Genomic DNA, 18,639 nt, shown 5'->3' on the forward strand with positions numbered 1-18,639 from the left:
GATAACAGAACTGGGATTTAAATGATGTTTTAGCTGACTGTCATTGTTTAATGTGCTGTGTCCAGGGCCCGCGTTGCCAATGGCGACAGTGGACATCAAGAACCCAGAAATTAACAATGTGAGCTTCCACAACAATTCCCACATGAACAACATGGTGCACAGTAGCCTTAACAAGAAAGAAAAGAAGGTGAAAGGCAAGAGGAAGAAACTGACAAAGGCTGACATCGGGACTCCCAGCAATTTCCAGTAAGTCTTTTTTTGTTGTTGTTCTTTTCCAGTGGACCAGTATCCCGGTCACCTTCCAATTAAAAGTTCTCTTTGTCACATACACAACCATACACAGTATGATATACAGTGAAATGATGAAGGTATCTGTTCAGGTTTTCTGTGCTGGAGTATATATTTTTTTTATTTGTGGATAATGCACGTAACGGAGCATGTGCTGCTTTTTAATCCGTGTTCATAATGTACAGTAAGGAATTTGTAGGATAAATATTGGAGGGATGGGAGAAATCCTTTCTGTCTGCATTGGTTTATCTTGCGGTACACTTGTGTTTTAACCCAGACTCTGTCATGTCTCTTAACAGGCACATCGGCCATGTAGGCTGGGACCCGAACACTGGCTTCGATGTAAGTACCACAACAAGGCTTTGCTCTGTCACTAATGCTCACCCTCACACATGCATGCATAGTGAAGTGACTCTTCTTTATCACACAATGCCGACCTGTGTGGCAGTGGCATGTCAGAGTGTGAATGGCCTTGTGTTCACACAGACTCTGCTCTAATTCTGTTACACGCACACACTCCCATCCCACACAGCATGTGGCGTCTTAAAGTTTATATCTCCGCATTATACTTATGCATCATATCACACACATCCCCAGTCAACATTGTAGACAATGTACTGGAGAATCAAATCTATAAAATAATGATAGAAAATAATAATTTAGTAAAATGAGATTAAAATATAATTATATAATAGGCCAAAAATCTACACAAAGCAAAATTTTTCATATTTTAGATTTTTCAAAATAGCCGTCTTCTCTCTAGCCACACTCTTGGCATTCACGTAACCAGTTTCATGAGGTTCTCACCCAGAATTATTTTCCAACAGTCTTCAAGATCTGGATATGTTGAGGACTTATTGGCTGCCAGTAGTGTGCAAAACTCTCATTAAGATAAACAGTGGCAATTTTAAAGAACCTAAAATATGATTTCATATTTTGTTTTGTTTTCTTTAATTCCATAGGGGTTATCTCACAGTTGTGGCGTCTTCAGTAGTGTTTTAAAATGTAGAAAGCAGGAAAAATAAAGAAAAACCCTTGAATGAGTATGTGTGTCCAGCAATATTCTTCTTTTCTCTTCGTACATACATATTTCTGTCCCTGTATTGTAGTTAATATGGAAAATTTATGCTCAAGCCTAGTCTAAATATAGAGCAAGTGTTGTACATCTATATCTAACAAGGAGAACAAAATGCACAGATTATCACTGTGACTGTATTACATTTGATTTTTGCACATGTGCGTATGATGGGATGTCCTGTTACCACAAGGTGTCAGAATTGGACTAAATGTCTGTCCCAGTCAGCAAAACAACATAATTAATTCGCCCACTAGCGCTATATAATCAAAAGTTTGGGGTTTAATTAATTTAACCTATATCTGGTTACACAAGCTTTATTTTTTTAAATGCTTAGTGTACAGTATTTCTTAAAGAAAAGCACATGTACTCTAAGAATTGACACCAATAAGGATTTAATTGATTATTTATTGATAAATGTTTACATACAGGATGCTTTTCATTAATGAGAACAGTTAATTGTGTACTCTTGTAATTTCTAAAATTGATCCCTTGCGGCTACGTTTCAGCTGAATAACCTCGACCCAGAGCTGAAGAACCTGTTTGACATGTGCGGCATCTCAGAAGCACAGCTCAAAGACAAGAAAACGTCAAAGGTGATTTATGAATTCATCGAGAAGAAAGGAGGCGTGGAGGCCGTAAAGAACGAACTGAAGAGACAAGGTGAGCATTTCTTATCGCACAGATCGTTAACAGATCTGCAATAAAACCCAAAGATGCATTAACTACTGAACATATTAATAAACCGTTTGTTTGAGAAGGTGTCAAGTAATACAGATTTCATCATGGAAGCTCTTTATTTATTTTTTACTGGAATGTAAGTCGATCAGTTCCTGAAGCGTTATAACTTCAGGAAGTGATTTCTGAGCAAGGCCTATCTATCTGGCTAACTGTTTGATTAGGATTTTATGACTTAATGATTGTTTTGTAACTTGAGTTTAACGTTTGTTTGAGTGTTTTGGGTTTGCTTAGATAAATCTAAACTTGATCCCCTTTCTCATATTTTTGTAAATGTAAATCTATATTTGTGATTGTGTAACTCTCTCTCTACTGGCCAAGGTAAATGTCGACTTTTTATGCTCAAAAGTTTGTGGACACCTGACCATGACATCCCAATTTGTCCTTGACAGATCTTGTCTAGTAAAACAGCAGAGTTTATGGATCTCTCTTTGTTGTTATAGCCAGTCATATGGGAAGACTTTGCAATTTTTGTAATTTAGCTCTTATGAATTCCCAATCTGCCATGAGAGCATTACTGACAAAAGCGTCTGATGTTGGTCAAGGAGGCCTGTGGTACAGTCAGCATTTTACGAAGGTGTTTAGTGAGGTTGCTAGATCGTCAGGCATCTGCACAGACCGCTTGCTGCACCAGCTCTGGCACACCATGTATTTATGGACCTGGCTTTGTGCTCAGAAGCTTTTAGTTACAGTGACAAAGAAATTGTTCTTCCAACTTTGTTGCAACAGGCAACGGTTACGTATGGGTGTGATGGTCATGTGCTCACCCACTTTCTGTATGGGTTAAATGCAGATCCAAATTGCAGGTACACTGGAGGTGATGCAGGAATACATACAGGATGTGGTTCAAGTTCATACACTGTGGTTTAAGTTCATACACTTGTTCACACCTGGGGCACTTTGGCATTGCCAGTCGTCATACAGATTTTATTTTATTTATTTAAGAGAAATTAGACGAAAGTGGAATATAATGGTCCAAATATTTAAACAGTATTTATGTGCAAAGGTGCTGTTGCATTGAATTAAATACTGCAGATGTTTAGTAAAACAGCATTACTGTAAGAGTAAAATTGCTTTTATACAAGTGTATAAAGAAAACAAAGAAAACTCACAGTGCATCATATGCAACATGGTTAAACATTTTGTTTATTTTTGCGCCAGCAATAAAACTTGTTCCTTAGAAAGCTACAGCTATTACATGTTGTCGTGCATTGCACAGACTGACTGACTGACAGCCTGTAGTAAATTCAGGAACAGTCTCAGTGTAACAAAATGTTCCTATAAATGGAATTTTACACAACAAACACAGACACTCTGGGGACATGCGAAAAAATAATGTACCGGTGTTTTTGTACTAAAGATCAGGAGTCATGGAATGCACTTGTCTTGTTAACTTAATGTATAAATTGGCAATAACAAGGACAATATTTGCAGACAGCTCATGAGTTTCAGTAAAATCAGTGTGTTGCCATGGCTAGCTGACTGTCAGTCTGCGCTGGTCTCCTTTGCACACATTACAAACTAGATGAAATGTCTATGAATTTGGATTCCGATCTTCTGTGTGTGAGGAATCAATGTGTTACCTGTTTTAATGTGTAAACATGTGAAAGTTAAATTTTAACGTCTTAAGTTACTGAGCATTTAGGTTACCAGTTTATAAACCATTTACTGTTGAAAACATCTTTTCCCTGTTGTGCTCTGAGAATTAGGCACAATAACAGTTCAGAGAAAAACTGGTGGACGAATTCCTCTGAAAGCCCTCCACATTCTGTACCGTTACTTGAAATAAAACAATCAAGCCACTATTTAAGCAAAGTTGTATATTTTCTACGTCTGTGTGATTTTGTCTTTAGGACCCCCCAAGTGGAATGGTATGTGTGGCCAACTTTTTTTTTTTTCTTTTTTCCTTTTTTAACAGGAACTCTGACAGTAGTTGTGCATGCATTAGATGTTTGAAATGATTGTTGGTGCAGTGTTTTGGCTGGGTTTGTTTATTTGTCTTTCAAAACCGTACTTAAAGATCCCATGAACTAACTAAAATATTATTTATCCCATTTGGATGGAAAGAATGATTGATGAATGACCGATGGAAAGAATGATGGAAAGAAAGTATTTGCCTTTAAGTCTCCCAACGAGGTAACTGGTTAAATCTAAAAGGATTATATATTAAACTAAATGTTTTGTAACTTTGAAAATGCCTGCTTTAATGTCATGGGCCCTTTAAGACCTCCTCACATACAGTATTTAATGGATGAACTACTGACGGCTTTGGGTGCGCGTGCTTTGTGTGTGTGTGGGTGCGTGAGATCTAATAATAACTCATCGATCATTGATGTAGCAGTTTAGCAGACATCTAAATAAAATCTACTGTTTCACAGTCCAGTGTGTATCTAGTTCAAACTATTTGGAAAAAATTGACACACAGTTATAGTTTAAGACAAACTCAATGAGTAACGAGCGTGAGATAAGGGCAGTGTGCCGTAAGAACAAGGAAGGCATCACAGTACAAGTATGTGGGCAGCTTTTTAAGTTTACTGAACAACAATGGCATGAATATAATGGCAGTATATACAGTAAAACCAACAAAGTCTTATTATAGATGTATGAAAAAGTATTCATACCCTGGCAAAATCATGTGTGTTTTGGATCGTTTTTTTTTTTTTTTGTGGTGATGAACATAAAGACACTTTCCGCAGCAAACTGTTAAACACTTGTACTGCGAATGTTGGACATTTAGTTTGCATTTTAACATTAACGTTTAGACACCCTTTAAATTGTAAAGTCTCTGAACTTAACACATCAGTCCTTATTTATTTGTTAGGACCTATTACTCAGATCAAGAATTGTCATTGGGAATCATTAGCTGATACTTTGCATTTGAGAAAGGGCTCTTTTAGGCAGTCGACTGTTAATGAAGTGATGCGAATTGATGTCTACAAAGCAAGGAATGATTTAAAGACATCAAAGCGTTCCGACTTACACTTTAGTGTCCACTGTCTGAAATGTCATTAAGAAATGTTAATTATAGGGAACCATGGAAGTCATGGCAAGACATTGGGAAGATCAAGTAGCGAAGCTAAATAAAACTCAACAGCAACCAATTGGTATTTTTACCAATAACGATTCTTTTTTTTATTATTTATTATCATTATTATTATCATTCTTTTCTTGTTTAGCGCCTCCACCTCCTCCGTCACGTGGCGGTCCTCCTCCCCCACCCCCTCCTCACAACTCTGGGCCGCCTCCTCCTCCACCCCCTGCCCGGGGACGAGGAGCACCACCTCCCCCACCTCCTTCCAGAGCTCCAACATCTGCTCCTCCACCTCCTCCACCTTCCCGTCAAGGCTTTGGAGCACCTCCTCCTCCACCTCCAAGCAGGGGCCATCCACCACCTCCTCCTCCTGCTCATGCCAGCCTGCCTCCCCAGGCTCCTCAGTCTCACCCTCCACCTCCTCCACCCCCACCACCAGCTGCGGGAGGAGCTCCGCCACCTCCTCCACCTCCTCCTCCTGGACCCCCACCTCCACCCGAAGTGGATGGAGGCGTGGAGTCAGTGCCCGTACCCACGGGGGGTAAGTCAGCCCTGCTGGAGCAGATCAGAGAGGGCACCCAGCTGAGAAAGGTGGACCACAATAACAGTCAGCGCCCAGCATCCACCAACACGGGCCGTGACGCCCTACTCGACCAGATCCGCCAGGGCATTCAGCTCAAAACGGTCAGCAGCACTTCCTTTCATTCAGAGTTTATACCACACAATATACCACCATGATAACAAGAGTAAAATTTACTCAACTTTGGGTTTGTCATAGAAAATCTCTTAAATTTAGATTTAAAAAGGGTGAAAACCAAAATTTAAATCTAGGATTCCAGACATGTCACATATATTGCATGGATCATTTAAAATATTTACCAACAAATCTAACTAGCTATTTATTGATGCTAAGGGTGCTTCGATTCATCTGCTTCTGGTCAGAAGCGGACAATAATCACCTAATTTTTACTGATTAGTTGTCTCTTAACTGGCTGATCACACAAACCAATATTATTGTGATTTCAAAATACATGAGTGGGCAGCCTTGCGATATACAAGGTTTTTTTTTTTTTTCCTAAAGCAAAACCATGTGGGGGAAGTCTGCCTGAAGCTTTAATACTATGAACCTTATTTGCCAGTTAAGAAAAAAACGCAGCGTTAATAATTTGAGTATTAAAAATTATCCGCAAAGGCAGCAGCTGAATCAACCACCTATAGCAGAAGCCTTTAAAAAGCTTGAGCCTTGCTCTGCAGAGAGCAAAAAGGCTAAAACCATTATTACAAAAATAATGAGAGAAATAAAGAGAGGCTCCCATCTCTGGCCAAGGCAGCGCGTGTTTACTTTACGACTCCATGCATGTGGGCTGACAGCGAGTGACTATTCAGCACGGCTGCACACATTCTGGATGATAAGAGGAATAGACTGTCTCTTAAAAACTTAGAAATTCTAAAATTTATAAAGAAATGCCTGTCCTCACTGCTTACTAGAGAGTAGTGATTGACATGATTGCTTTGCCAAATACCACGTCTGTGTTTATTTTCTTCTAATAATATTTGTACATTTTTGAAATTTGTACATTTGTTTAGAAAAGTTATTTTTTTACTGCTTTAAATAGTGAATAAATAAGCAATACTGCACATGCACAATAAATAAAATTCTTTCAAAAGAAGATCCAAAAAATACCCACAACACCTGTGATCAGCGATCAGAATTGGCAGTTTTTGATTTCCGTGATCGTTGATCAGCCCAAAAACCTTAATCGGAGCACCTAATAAGTACAGATGGCCAACATCAGTGGTGTAACTGTAGTATTTATGATTTTTCCACTCATTGTTCTAGTGACATGGGAGAAATCCGAAAACTATGCTTTTTTGCTATTTTAGCTAAAGCAGTACTCAGACTAACCACAAATAAAATTCAGCTGTAGAGAGACAAATAAATGAAGGGGAAAGAATACGTAAAATCAAGAGTCTTAATGGTGTAAGCCAGTGAAAATTATATGTGGATGGGCCTGTGGTGTCTAATTTGGTGAAAAATTGAGAAACTGCTTATTATTAAGGGTCTCAATGTTTTCTTACTGTTTCTTGGCTTGTTTGTGGGGGGAAAAACATCAGGGTTTTTGTTGTATAAAATCCCTAAATGCCATGTTTTTATGGTTGGCAGTATTTGCACTTGTGGAAATTTAGTAATTTTTTTCAGTTTGCAATATAGTTTTTTTTTTCTTCTTTTTTAAACCTAGAAATAGAATAAAAAAAGAAATGTAATGCTGCTGACAGTTTTTTTTTTTCAGTTCCTTGTAGCTAACTGGCTAATGAATAATTTCACTTTTACTGTGAAGGTATCGGACAGTTCGGACTCAGGCCCACCCACACCTGCTCCTGCATCAGGCATCGTGGGAGCACTAATGGAGGTGATGCAGAAGAGGAGCAAAGCCATCCATTCCTCAGGTAGGAGCTGATTATTAGGTCTAAAGCCCCTTAACTGGATTTTCACTTGTGTCATGAGCTTTCTAAGAATACAGCATTAGGGGCATTTAAGAGAATACTGTACCTTGAAGGAATTGTGAGTCACAAGCAAGCTGACTAAAAGAATATAAAAATTTTTATATATTCTGCTTAAATATTTAATATTACAAAAAAAGATATTTAAATATTTAAATGAGGCGATAAAGTTTTGTAAAAACTTTAGTTGTAAGTATATATAATCTTTCAGATCATGTAATGCAAAAAACATTAGGATCAAAAAAATAAACTGGTACAATAAAATGTATAAATGTTTTATTTAAATATAAAGTTAGTGCATTTGGATGATGCTCTTATCTAGAGCAAGTTGCTGAAGTGCCTATAGTCTCCAAAAAAAACAAAAAAAAAATCATAACCTCATGTGAGTACCAATCAGGTCAGGTTTCATGGTGTGTGATTTTGTGCTGCTGTTATTGTTGTTGGCCTTTTTATTTTAATGTAACTGGTAAGTAAAATGTGGATCATCAGTTTTCATTTGAGGACAGCGAAGGCACAAAGTTTTGTATTACTTGCCTTTTTAGTGTTGATAAGTTGAAGTTGAGCCCCGTGTTTTAGACAAGTGTCTAATACTAAATCTTGTTCGTACACCACTTGCCAACTAAAGTGACTGTTTGGATTTAAATAAAGAAATACTTTAGTGTTTGATTGGATGAATATTGCTGTGATTATTGTGTTTCCGCTGGCAACAGTTATTTTAACTTTGAATGATACAGTAAGTAGCTTGTAGCCATGTCAGAAGACACCATGGTTGTTTTTTAGTGTTTCGGAAGGATCAAATTGTTGGCCTTCATCAAGAAAGATAAAAACTGAGCTTAAAGGGATTGGATTGAGAACTCTCTAACACAAGGGTCTGCAAACTGCGCCTCAACTTCCACAACCTGCGGATGTGGCTCTTTCATCCCTCTGATGCGGTTTTGGGAAATAAATAATTAGTATTTAATAATTTTTTTTTTTTTAATGAAATTATAAATTTTTTTATAATGGTGTTCTTGTAACATTAAAATGAAATGTGTTTAATTTCAAAATATGCTTCACAACCGCCGATGTGCGACGCCCTCAGGCGCACGTTTATAGCGCTTTACGAGCCCTGGTTTCATTCAGGTTGACAGCTGACTGCATGTTCCAGTACGCGTGATAAAAGGATGACGGCACACAGAAGCAGACTGCATGGTTGGTTTGCTGCTGGTGGATCATTTAAGTTCAGCTTTTTATTTCAAATATATACTAGAACCTCGGATTACGAGTAACACGGTTTACGAGTGTTCCGCAAGACGAGCCAAGATTTTTAATAAATTTCGACTTGTAAAACAAGCATTGTCTTGGTTTACAAGCACCGAGTATCATGTATCACGCATGCGCTTCTTGTTTTGACGCAGAGCGCCACGTGATTACAACTTAGCCAACGGTTTTTCTCTCTTGCGCTGCGGAATTGTGGGTATTTCAGTCTCAGTGCTTGCTCTTACTGGTATAATCAACATGCATATAATTAAACAACATACTTTAAGAATATACTGTTTCCCATAACACACATGAGCGCGAGTAAAGCAAAGGAAAGTCTCAATACAAAGGTTAAAAATCAATTTTCTTCCTCAGCCCATTACTCTGTGTGCGTGTGTGTGTACGTGCGCGTGTGTTTGTATGTGCGCGTAATTTGACATTGCGCCGGTTCACACACGCTCTTTCGTCACGCACACACATTAAGGCAGTGGTTCTCAAACATTTTCTGTCATTCCCCACTTAAGGGGCTGGGCGAATTTTCAAGCCCCACTTGTCAACAAAATGATAACCAAAACGGCAAAATTTACTATTTATTAAAAAATCAATTTCTAAACCAATAAGATCAAATAACACCAAGTTCAAAACAGATAAAATACACGTGCAATTGTTATAACAGGTTTACTTTGTTACTTATCTAGAGCTTTCTTTCAAAGAAGTTGAGTGGCTTATTAACGTGACTGGGGTGTGTTGTCGATAAGTGTATTCCTACTTTGTCTTATGCTGTCTGCTGCCAGCGGTTTAAGACACAAAACACACAGAGGTCTCTCCTCTGCCCCACCATCCCCACCATGAATCCAAGCGCAACTTAGGCTTCATCATGTTTTCCTTTCGGAAATATAAATTATATATTTTTTTCATATACAACATGTATATTTTTATATTGCTTATTTTATAATAAAAATCGTTTCCTGTAATTTTTCACCACAAACAATATTTATTTAGTGTAATTTGTGATAAATAATTTATTTGTACATTGACAAACCCCTGCAAAATAAATGTGCCATAAAATAATCATTTTGGGGGATTTGTATTAATCGTCTCGACGGCTGTCATGTGCCTAGGGTTAATTATAATAGTAATAATATTTTTGATAGTAATAAACCTTTGAATGTATGTCCTAATATAATAATTGATAGAGATTATGTAGGGGGCAATCCGTGGCAGGGGGGCATTTTAGCGCATAACACCTGTTTGTGTCCGCGGTAATTTCGATTATTCCGATTATTCTCTACGGCGCAACAAATGATTTGGGGATCATCGCAAAATGCCGCACACCAACAAAAAGCGTAAAACAATATTGATCTTCCCTTCTGTTCAGCGCCTGAAGGATCAAAAAGCAATTTTGTTGCCACACTGGAAACTAGAAATGCCAGACTAGTACTGCCTGATAAAATATAAATTTTTAACAAAAATTCAGAAACATCAGCATACACATTGGAATAAATGAAACGACATATATTATACCAAATGTTTTTTTGTATATTGTTCCTCTGCAATTAACATGCCGACGTTAACCCGTTTATTGTTGTACTATGGTTCCACTTTTTCTCTGATGTTATTTAAATTTACTTGTATTAATGATCCATTTCTTTGCGTGTGATTGTTTAGTTTTGAGTGTCCGATGTTTATTGTCAATAAAGAAAGGCATGAATTAGAATAGGTACTTTCCTATTATTTTTCTCTAATTCCCTCCCGTTCAGTGGGGCGCTCCACTGCATTAAGGCAAGGGAGTGTGTGTGAACCGGCACAGTGTAAAATTACGCGCGTGCACACACTCTGCTCTATACAGAACCTCTGCTCTGTCGCTATTCTTTTCAAATTAAAATTAAAATTTTGTCACGTACACAGTTATACACAGTACGATATGCAGTAAACTTATACGACCGCCAGTGACCTTAAAAAAATTTAAACTTAAATGTGAGGAATAAATATGAATAAAAAGAAATACTAAAGAAAAATAAATTTAACCAGTAAAATGAACTGTACAAATAAGGGCATAATAAAATTATCACAAAATATAGAAATATAGAAGAAAGAAAAAGTATATATATAAAAATTTTAAAGTGACAGTGGTTGTGCAAATATGCATAAAAAGTGACTTACTAAAGTGTCTTGTGCAATGGTCCACATGTATAAATATATAGTGCAAGTGTGTATGTCCATGATTGTCCATGATTGTACAGTCAATGTTGGGAGTTTAAAAGATATTACTCTTGTATGGTGGTGTGATTGAGAGACCTTATTGCCTGCGGGAAGAAGCTCCTCCTTAGTCTCTCTGTGTTGGAGTGGAATCGCTTCCCAGACCGCAACAGAGAAAACAGCCCATTGTTGAGATGGCTGAGGTCCTTCACGAGCCTCCTGGCTTTGGTCCAGCACCGCTTGCTTTAGATCGAGTGCAGGTCAGGGAGGTCGGTGCGGATGATGCGCTCAGCTGATCGCACCACCCTCTGTAGAGCTCGTCTGTCCTGCATGGTGCTGTTTCCAAACCAGGTCGTGATGTTTCCTGTCAGGATGCTCTCTATGGTACAGGAGTAGAAATTCCTGGTAAATTCAAATTAAAGGGCGGTTCATTTGTTTGCTTTACATTACAGCAGTGATTGTTAGTATGCGCTCCGTCAGATTTATTTTTACTTTTTTTAAAGGTAAAGTGCAGGTTAATTTTTTTATTTTTACCTTATGTTTTGTATTAATTATTTTAATGTATTTATTTTTTGGGGCTGTGGAACGAATAATTTAAGTTTCCATTATATCTTCTAAAAATTTGTTTTGGTTTACGAGTGTTTTGGTATACGAGCCAGCTTCCGGTACTAATTATGCTCGTAATCCGAGGTTCCACTGTACATGGAGAACACAAATAGACATTTGGAGTACACAATAGAGTATTTTATTGAAAAAATTAAGTTCATCCCAGTGTCTTTTTCGGAGTTTAAAATGTTTTTGTTGCATCCAGAATAAAAATTCTGTTTTATCTCTAGCAGTTTATAGATTTTATACATGCAACAAACTATATATACTCAGCAAAAAAAGAAACGTCTTTTTTTCAGGACTTTGTATTTCAACAATAATGTTGTAAAAATCCAAATAACTTTACAGATCTTTATTGTAAAGGGTTTAAACAATGTTTTCCATGCATGTTCAATTAACCATAATCGATTAATTAACATGCACCTGTGGAATGGTCGTTAAGACCTTAACAGCTTACAGAAAGAGGCATTTAAGGTCACAGTTCTAAAAACGCAGGACACTTTAGAGACTTGTCTACCGACTGTGAAAAAAATCCAAAGAAAGATGCCCAGGGTCCCTGCTCATCTGCGTAAACGTGCATTAGGCATGCTACAGGGAGGCATGAGGACTGCTGATGTGGCTAGGGCAATAAATCGCCATGTCCGCACTGTGAGAAGCCTAAGACAGCGCTACAGGGAGACAGGAAGGACAGCTGATCATCCTTGCAGTGGAAGACCACGTGTAACAACACCTGCACAGGATCGGTACATCCGAATATCACACTTGCGTGACAGGTACAGGACGGCCACAACAACTGCCCGAGTCACACCAGGAACACACAATCCCTCCATCAGTGCTCAGACTGTCCGCAATAGGCAGTCCATGAGGAGGAGATGCACTGCAGTACTTCAAGCAGCTGGTGGCTTTTACTTTTGATTTTGAGCCTCCCTTCATTCAGGGACCCATTGTGAAACATTTTAAGTTTATGTCTTATGGTGTTGACTCTCTTAATGTGTAAATATTTGTATGAACACTAAGTTTACTGAAAGTAAAAACAGTTGAAAGTCAGAGGACGTTTCTTTTTTTGCTGAGTATATATGCAAGTGTTATCTTCATTTGACATTTTAGACGTGAAAAGGGGTTTTGTGGCTCCTGGTGCTTTTTTTTCTGTGGGAAACGAGTTTAAATGGCTGTTTGAGTGTGTATGGTTGCCGACCCCTAGTATAACTCTTTAAAACTGTAGGGATAGCACTTAACTGTCAACTTCCTGAGAAAACTTCAGAATTCACTTAAATGCCATTTTTCAATAATAGTCTAATTAAAAGCATGTTCACAAAATATGGTGAGAAATCACAGGATTGGGATTAATGTAGCCATAAAACAACCACTTGTAAGTGATGCTAAATGCTTCACTTTGATAGGGATTATGGGTTGGACTTCTGAGCAATGGTGAAAAAAGGTCATGTAGTCTGATAAATCCAGCGATACATACTTGAGGGTGAGAAGAGAAGCACATGAAGTGATGCACCCATCATGCATGGTGGCGACCTACAAGTCTCTGGAGGCAGTGTTATGATCTGCGGTTGCTTCAGCTGATCAGGTCTAGACTCAGCAACGTTATATGGCAATAAAAATAAGTCGTCTGATGGCCTGAATGTAGTGTATGACCAGGTTATCACTTAAATGCATTTCTTCTTCCCTGATGCACAGCAATGCCAAAATTATTGAGCTGAAATTATAAAAGAGTGGTTCCGAGAGAATGAAGAATTATTGTCACACATGACTTGGCAACCACAAAGTCCTGACCTTAATCCCATAAAAGTCTTTAATTCAACTCTCTCGTCATCTGTCCATGATCTCAGCCAATAAATTTGCAAAACCGCAACTCTGGACAGAAGTAAATGTCATGACGTTGCCTAACGCTCTTTCAACAATCCCCCGGTGAATGCATACAGTAATCGAAAACGAATGTGTCCTAAGAAATATCTGTTTGTGATGAGTTTGCGACCTTCATTTGGGCTAGGCAGTGTATGGAGGCATATGTAGGTTCTCATTGCTAGGTAAAGGTACATGAATTCTAATTTAAGCTTTCCTCACTAAAGGTATATATTTTTATATAAAGTATATGCATTCCATATATATAGATAGATAGATAGATATTGTCGATAGATATTGTCTTTTTGGGCTTTAGATTACAATAGGTACACTGGTTGTAGATTATGCTAGGTATCAGTAAATAGTATTCTAGATTATTGTACATAAATTTAAGATTAGGATAGTAATCTTATTATACTGTAGATGTGAGACGTTTGCCTGGTTAAGCTATATAGCTTTTACACACACTTTATTTGGAACACCTGGATACCTGCACATTGCAACTGTGGCTTTTAAAACAGTACCTCTAGTGTGTAAAAATATTAACAATATTTATAAAAAAAACAGACAAGTTTTAATTTGCCTTTTTAAGGTGAGATTACAGAGACGTGTTAGGATAATCAATATTTTTTCATTATGACTTTAGCTTCAATTATACTTCATTTTCCTTTTGTTACTTCCCAAAAATGTGCCTTTACAAAAGTAATTATAAGATATTAAATAATTTACACTGTTTTTTCATTTCACAGATGAAGACGAGGATGATGATGAGGAAGAAGACTTTGAGGACGATGATGAATGGGAAGACTAGACCTCGTTTCCTTATAATAACTCCCACCCAATAGAATAATTGACACTAAATTCTCACCTTTCCAAAATGTACTCAAACTCTGTACATGTTCTTTCAAATCGCTGTATATTTTTGTTGCCTTTTTTTTTTTTTAATAATTTGTGCAATACCTCATATAATCTGTAAAGTATTATCATGTATCCTCTGTAAAGTAATATCCTGGAATAACCATGTGAAGTGATACCAGGAAGGGTTTTCTTGACTTGTTGAGTTGAATGTTTCTGTTCCCTCATTAACGAGGAAAGGGAGATGGACAGGATCCTCTATGTTCTTGTTAATTGTTGATTAACGACTGAAAACGCTATTTTCATACCCTGCTTTTCTGTACTTTTGTTTTTCTTATACAAGTCCTAGTTTAGCACTCTGTTTTGGTAAGAGGTTCTTCTATCAGAATATTTAACCCCTCCACCCAGCCACCGATACTGTAACTGTATGTAAATATACACTCAGCTGATAAACTACAGTTATGTTTTGCACGGATGTCGAGATGAAAGTCACTACAGCGCCACATTGTGCTGCATATTCACAGATTATTTCCTGTGGTTTTTAGTACCAGGCAAAGATTTCACTGAACACTGCACGCAACACAATACGATTTTGTATTTGTTTAGTTTCTCACTTCATGGTGTTATTGAAAAAGATAATGCTGTAGATTGAAACTGACAAAGTTGTGAATGGATTTTGCTTCAAGAATATGCTCAACATCCCAAGTAACAGGTTTTTATTTTTTGTTAGTCATATCATAAAAGAGCACTACGCAAAGAGTTCAGTAACTCGAACCATTTACTCTAAGCTTTTAAAAAGCCCATGCTTTTTAAAATGCATGACAAACACATGCAAGGTCAATACTAAGGATTTTTGTGTAGCAATTAATGCTGTTTTAACAGTATTTGTCTGAATTTTGCTATCCTTTAAGGATTGTGCTGCATTAAAACTATAAAACTGACATTAAACCTTACAAATGGGTTGGAATGTGGAATGAAAACACTAAATTGTATACTTAAATAAATGGTAATATTGGTTCATTTTCTCAGTCATTTGTGTTTGTGATGTTGTCAAGTCACTTACCTGCAAATATAGTTTGTCTAGAAACACTACTCCATTAGGTGGTCCAAGAGTCCAGGGGTGGGTTTTGTTGGTGTAGTAGTTTTATGTAACATTGACAGAGCAAATTTTGCACAGGCCATTTACAAGTTTTATGTCATAGTTAACTTTCGAATTATAGATAAATGGGTCAAAGGCTAGGTACAAGTCACAAGAACTCTAACTCTGACTTAAGGCGGGATACTACTGTATAATTTAGGGCTGTAGCTATTGAATATTTTAGTAATCGAGTATTCTAGCCAAAATTTAATCAAGTAATCCGATAAAACGTAATTTTGCTTAATTAAACAGCAATGTAAAATATATAAAAGGAACAAATATTAATTGGTTTTCTTTTTAGAAAAATCTACTTTTATTTTTTAAATGCATACAGCATTGAATTAAAAATAAACATTCACAATACAAGGAATAGCTTAAAGTTGAATGAGATGAATTAAGTGCATTACAGTGCCATACCTTCTTATTTTAAAGCCTTTTCTCAGATGCAAAAACTAAGTTATTTCAAATGAATTAAGTATCAAAAGAATTAGTCGCTAAATCAGAAAAATACCTTGCATTATTATAAAATATATTTTATGACATAGTCAATATAAATGCTAATGTAAATCCAGTATTAATCAATGTTCTTGGAAATTTCTAATCTTTCAGATGCTGAAGAAATACTGAAATCCTTACAAAACTGCACAAAACTTACTGATGTACAATAAATTGATCATTTTAATTACACTCCGGGGTGAGAGAAAACCCTCCCTTTCTATATTTTAAAATATTTTATCTTTTAATATTTTAATATTTTATCTTTTCCTTACAGTTAGAGGTGGGTAGTAACGAGTTACATTTACTCCGTTACATTTACTTGAGTAACTTTGTGAAAAAAAATTACTTCTATGAGTAGTTTTACTGCACCTTACTTTTTACTTTTACTAAAGTAGATTTGTGAAAAAGAAACGCTATTCTTACTCAACAATAATCACATGACTCTGTTTGGCCAATCAGCAGCAATAACAATAAAAAAAACTTCAGCCAGTGTTCAATAAATGTATCCTACCTATGAATCCGTCCTACATACGCTCACATGCGCAAACAAAAGTTTCCGCATCTTTCTCAAATTTTTCGGAATGCCCATAAATGCAACTAGTGGGATCTTGCGGTTAGTGTAGAATGCTTTTTTCATGTTTGTGTAATTATATGTTAACTTTAAGCGTACATATAATGTTACTTTAACAGGCTATGAATATTAAGTATATTTCAGTACAGAATTAATCACCAATACAAGTGTACATTTTTATGCATCCCTGGCATCATATACAAAGCATGTTTGGCTTGCAAAAGAACAGCCTCATACTGAGTGTCTTCACTATCTGCCAAAACAGATACACATTTCATCACATATACAGTATATATATATACTCAGCAAAAAAAAAATGTCCTCTGACTTTCAACTGTTCGGTAAACTTAATGTGTAAATATTTGTATGAACACTAAAAGAGTCAACACCATAAGACATAAACTAAAAATGTTTCACAATGTGTCCGTGAATGAAGGGAGGCTCAAAATCAGAAGTACCAGTCAGTATCTGGTGTGGCCACCAGCTGCTTAAAAGACCTGCAGTGCATCTCCTCCTCATGAACTGCCTATTGCGAACAGTCTGAGCACTGATGGAGGGATTGTGTGTTCCTGGTGTGACTCGGGCAGTTGTTGTGGCCATCCTGTACCTGTCACGCAGGTGTGATATTCGGATGTACCGATCCTGTGCAGGTGTTGTTACACGTGTTCTTCCACTGCGAGGATGATCAGCTGTCCTTCCTGTCTCCCTGTAGCGCTGTCTTAGGCGTCTCACAGTGCGGACATGGCGATTTATTGCCCTAGCCACATCAGCAGTCCTCATGCCTCCCTGCAGCATGCCTAATGCACGTTCACGCAGATGAGCAGGGACCCTGGGCATCTTTCTTTGGGTGTTTTTCACAGTCGGTAGACAAGTCTCTAAAGTGTCCTGCGTTTTTAGAACTGTGACCTTAAATGCCTACTTTCTGTAAGCTGTTAAGGTCTTAACGACCATTCCACAGGTGCATGTTAATTAATCGATTATGGTTAATTGAACATGCATGGAAAACATTGTTTAAACGCTTTACAATGAAGATCTATAAAGTTATTTGGATTTTTACAATATTAGTGTTGAAATACACAGTCCTGAAAAAGGGACGTTTCTCTGTGTATATTACTCTGATAAGGCAGACCTTTTATTTGATCAGATATCATGTGTAATGATATTTTTACTTTATTACTCTGAATTTTCATATACTTATTTGACAAACCATTCTGTGAGGTAAGAAAACTCCTTACACATTTATAAGTGTGTAAACATAATTGTGAGGTTACGTAGGCAGTAAAGTGGCCTTCAAGCTATTATTTAGCATTTGATAATTAATCATCATGCACTATATGGCTAAAAGTATCCTGGTGACTGACCATCATGCCATATGTATGCCTTAGCGAAACTATTGCCACAAAGTTGTCTATACTGTAGCTTTAATATTTACCTTTACTGGAACTCCGAGGTCATGAGCAGTGAGACTCTGAAGGCCAGATTGGAATTCAGACAGAAATACAGCGATGGAGATTTTAAACCAAGGTTAGCTCCTAACAAAGAAAGAATGTTTTCCCTATCTAAAACTCATTCTTCTTTCACCTAAGCTGTCATGTTATACATTTAGATGTAAATATCAGCAATCTATGAATCTTACTTATCTTTTGATCTTAAACTAAAACGTCTTCAGTATTTGATTAAAACAAAAGAAGTAGCCTTGTCGTTCCAATATTTTGAGAGGGGAGGGTATACTGTATCCAGTATGAATCATGATTATTATGATTTCTGTGATGTGAATGTCATTTATTTAATAAAACCACTTTGGTCACTATCTTGTAAGTTTCTCAAAGAGCGTATTCTCTTTTGCTGGACCAAATGTTTTATCATATTAAGGAATAATGAATAATCATATAAGCTTTGAAAATTCAGGTTGGGTTTATCAGACCATCACTGTTCCTGATGTCAGATGTCAGGAAGTTCATAGTTCATCTTAACCATGGTTATGAAGAAAATGGAAGAAAATCTAATTATCATGGCAGACCGAGGGATTCAAAACGGGTCAAACT

General features: G+C 37.0%; 1 protein-coding gene across 2 annotated transcripts in view; it reads left to right on the forward strand.

The window, feature by feature from the left end:
- Positions 1–15,415, forward strand: part of wasla (WASP like actin nucleation promoting factor a) — a 28,425-nt gene extending 13,010 nt beyond the window's left edge. For both annotated transcript variants that reach the window (XM_053484147.1, XM_053484156.1), the window contains 6 exons: positions 66–246; positions 588–630; positions 1,873–2,026; positions 5,278–5,816; positions 7,472–7,580; positions 14,282–15,415. In XM_053484147.1, coding sequence (XP_053340122.1) covers positions 66–246; positions 588–630; positions 1,873–2,026; positions 5,278–5,816; positions 7,472–7,580; positions 14,282–14,343 — 1,088 coding nt within the window. In that variant the 3' untranslated portion in view covers positions 14,344–15,415. The remainder of the gene's footprint in view (positions 1–65; positions 247–587; positions 631–1,872; positions 2,027–5,277; positions 5,817–7,471; positions 7,581–14,281) is intronic.
- Positions 15,416–18,639: the final 3,224 nt, after the last annotated feature.

This window comes from Clarias gariepinus, chromosome 2, assembly GCF_024256425.1.
Source record: "Clarias gariepinus isolate MV-2021 ecotype Netherlands chromosome 2, CGAR_prim_01v2, whole genome shotgun sequence".
Classification (NCBI taxonomy): Eukaryota; Metazoa; Chordata; class Actinopteri; order Siluriformes; family Clariidae; genus Clarias; species Clarias gariepinus.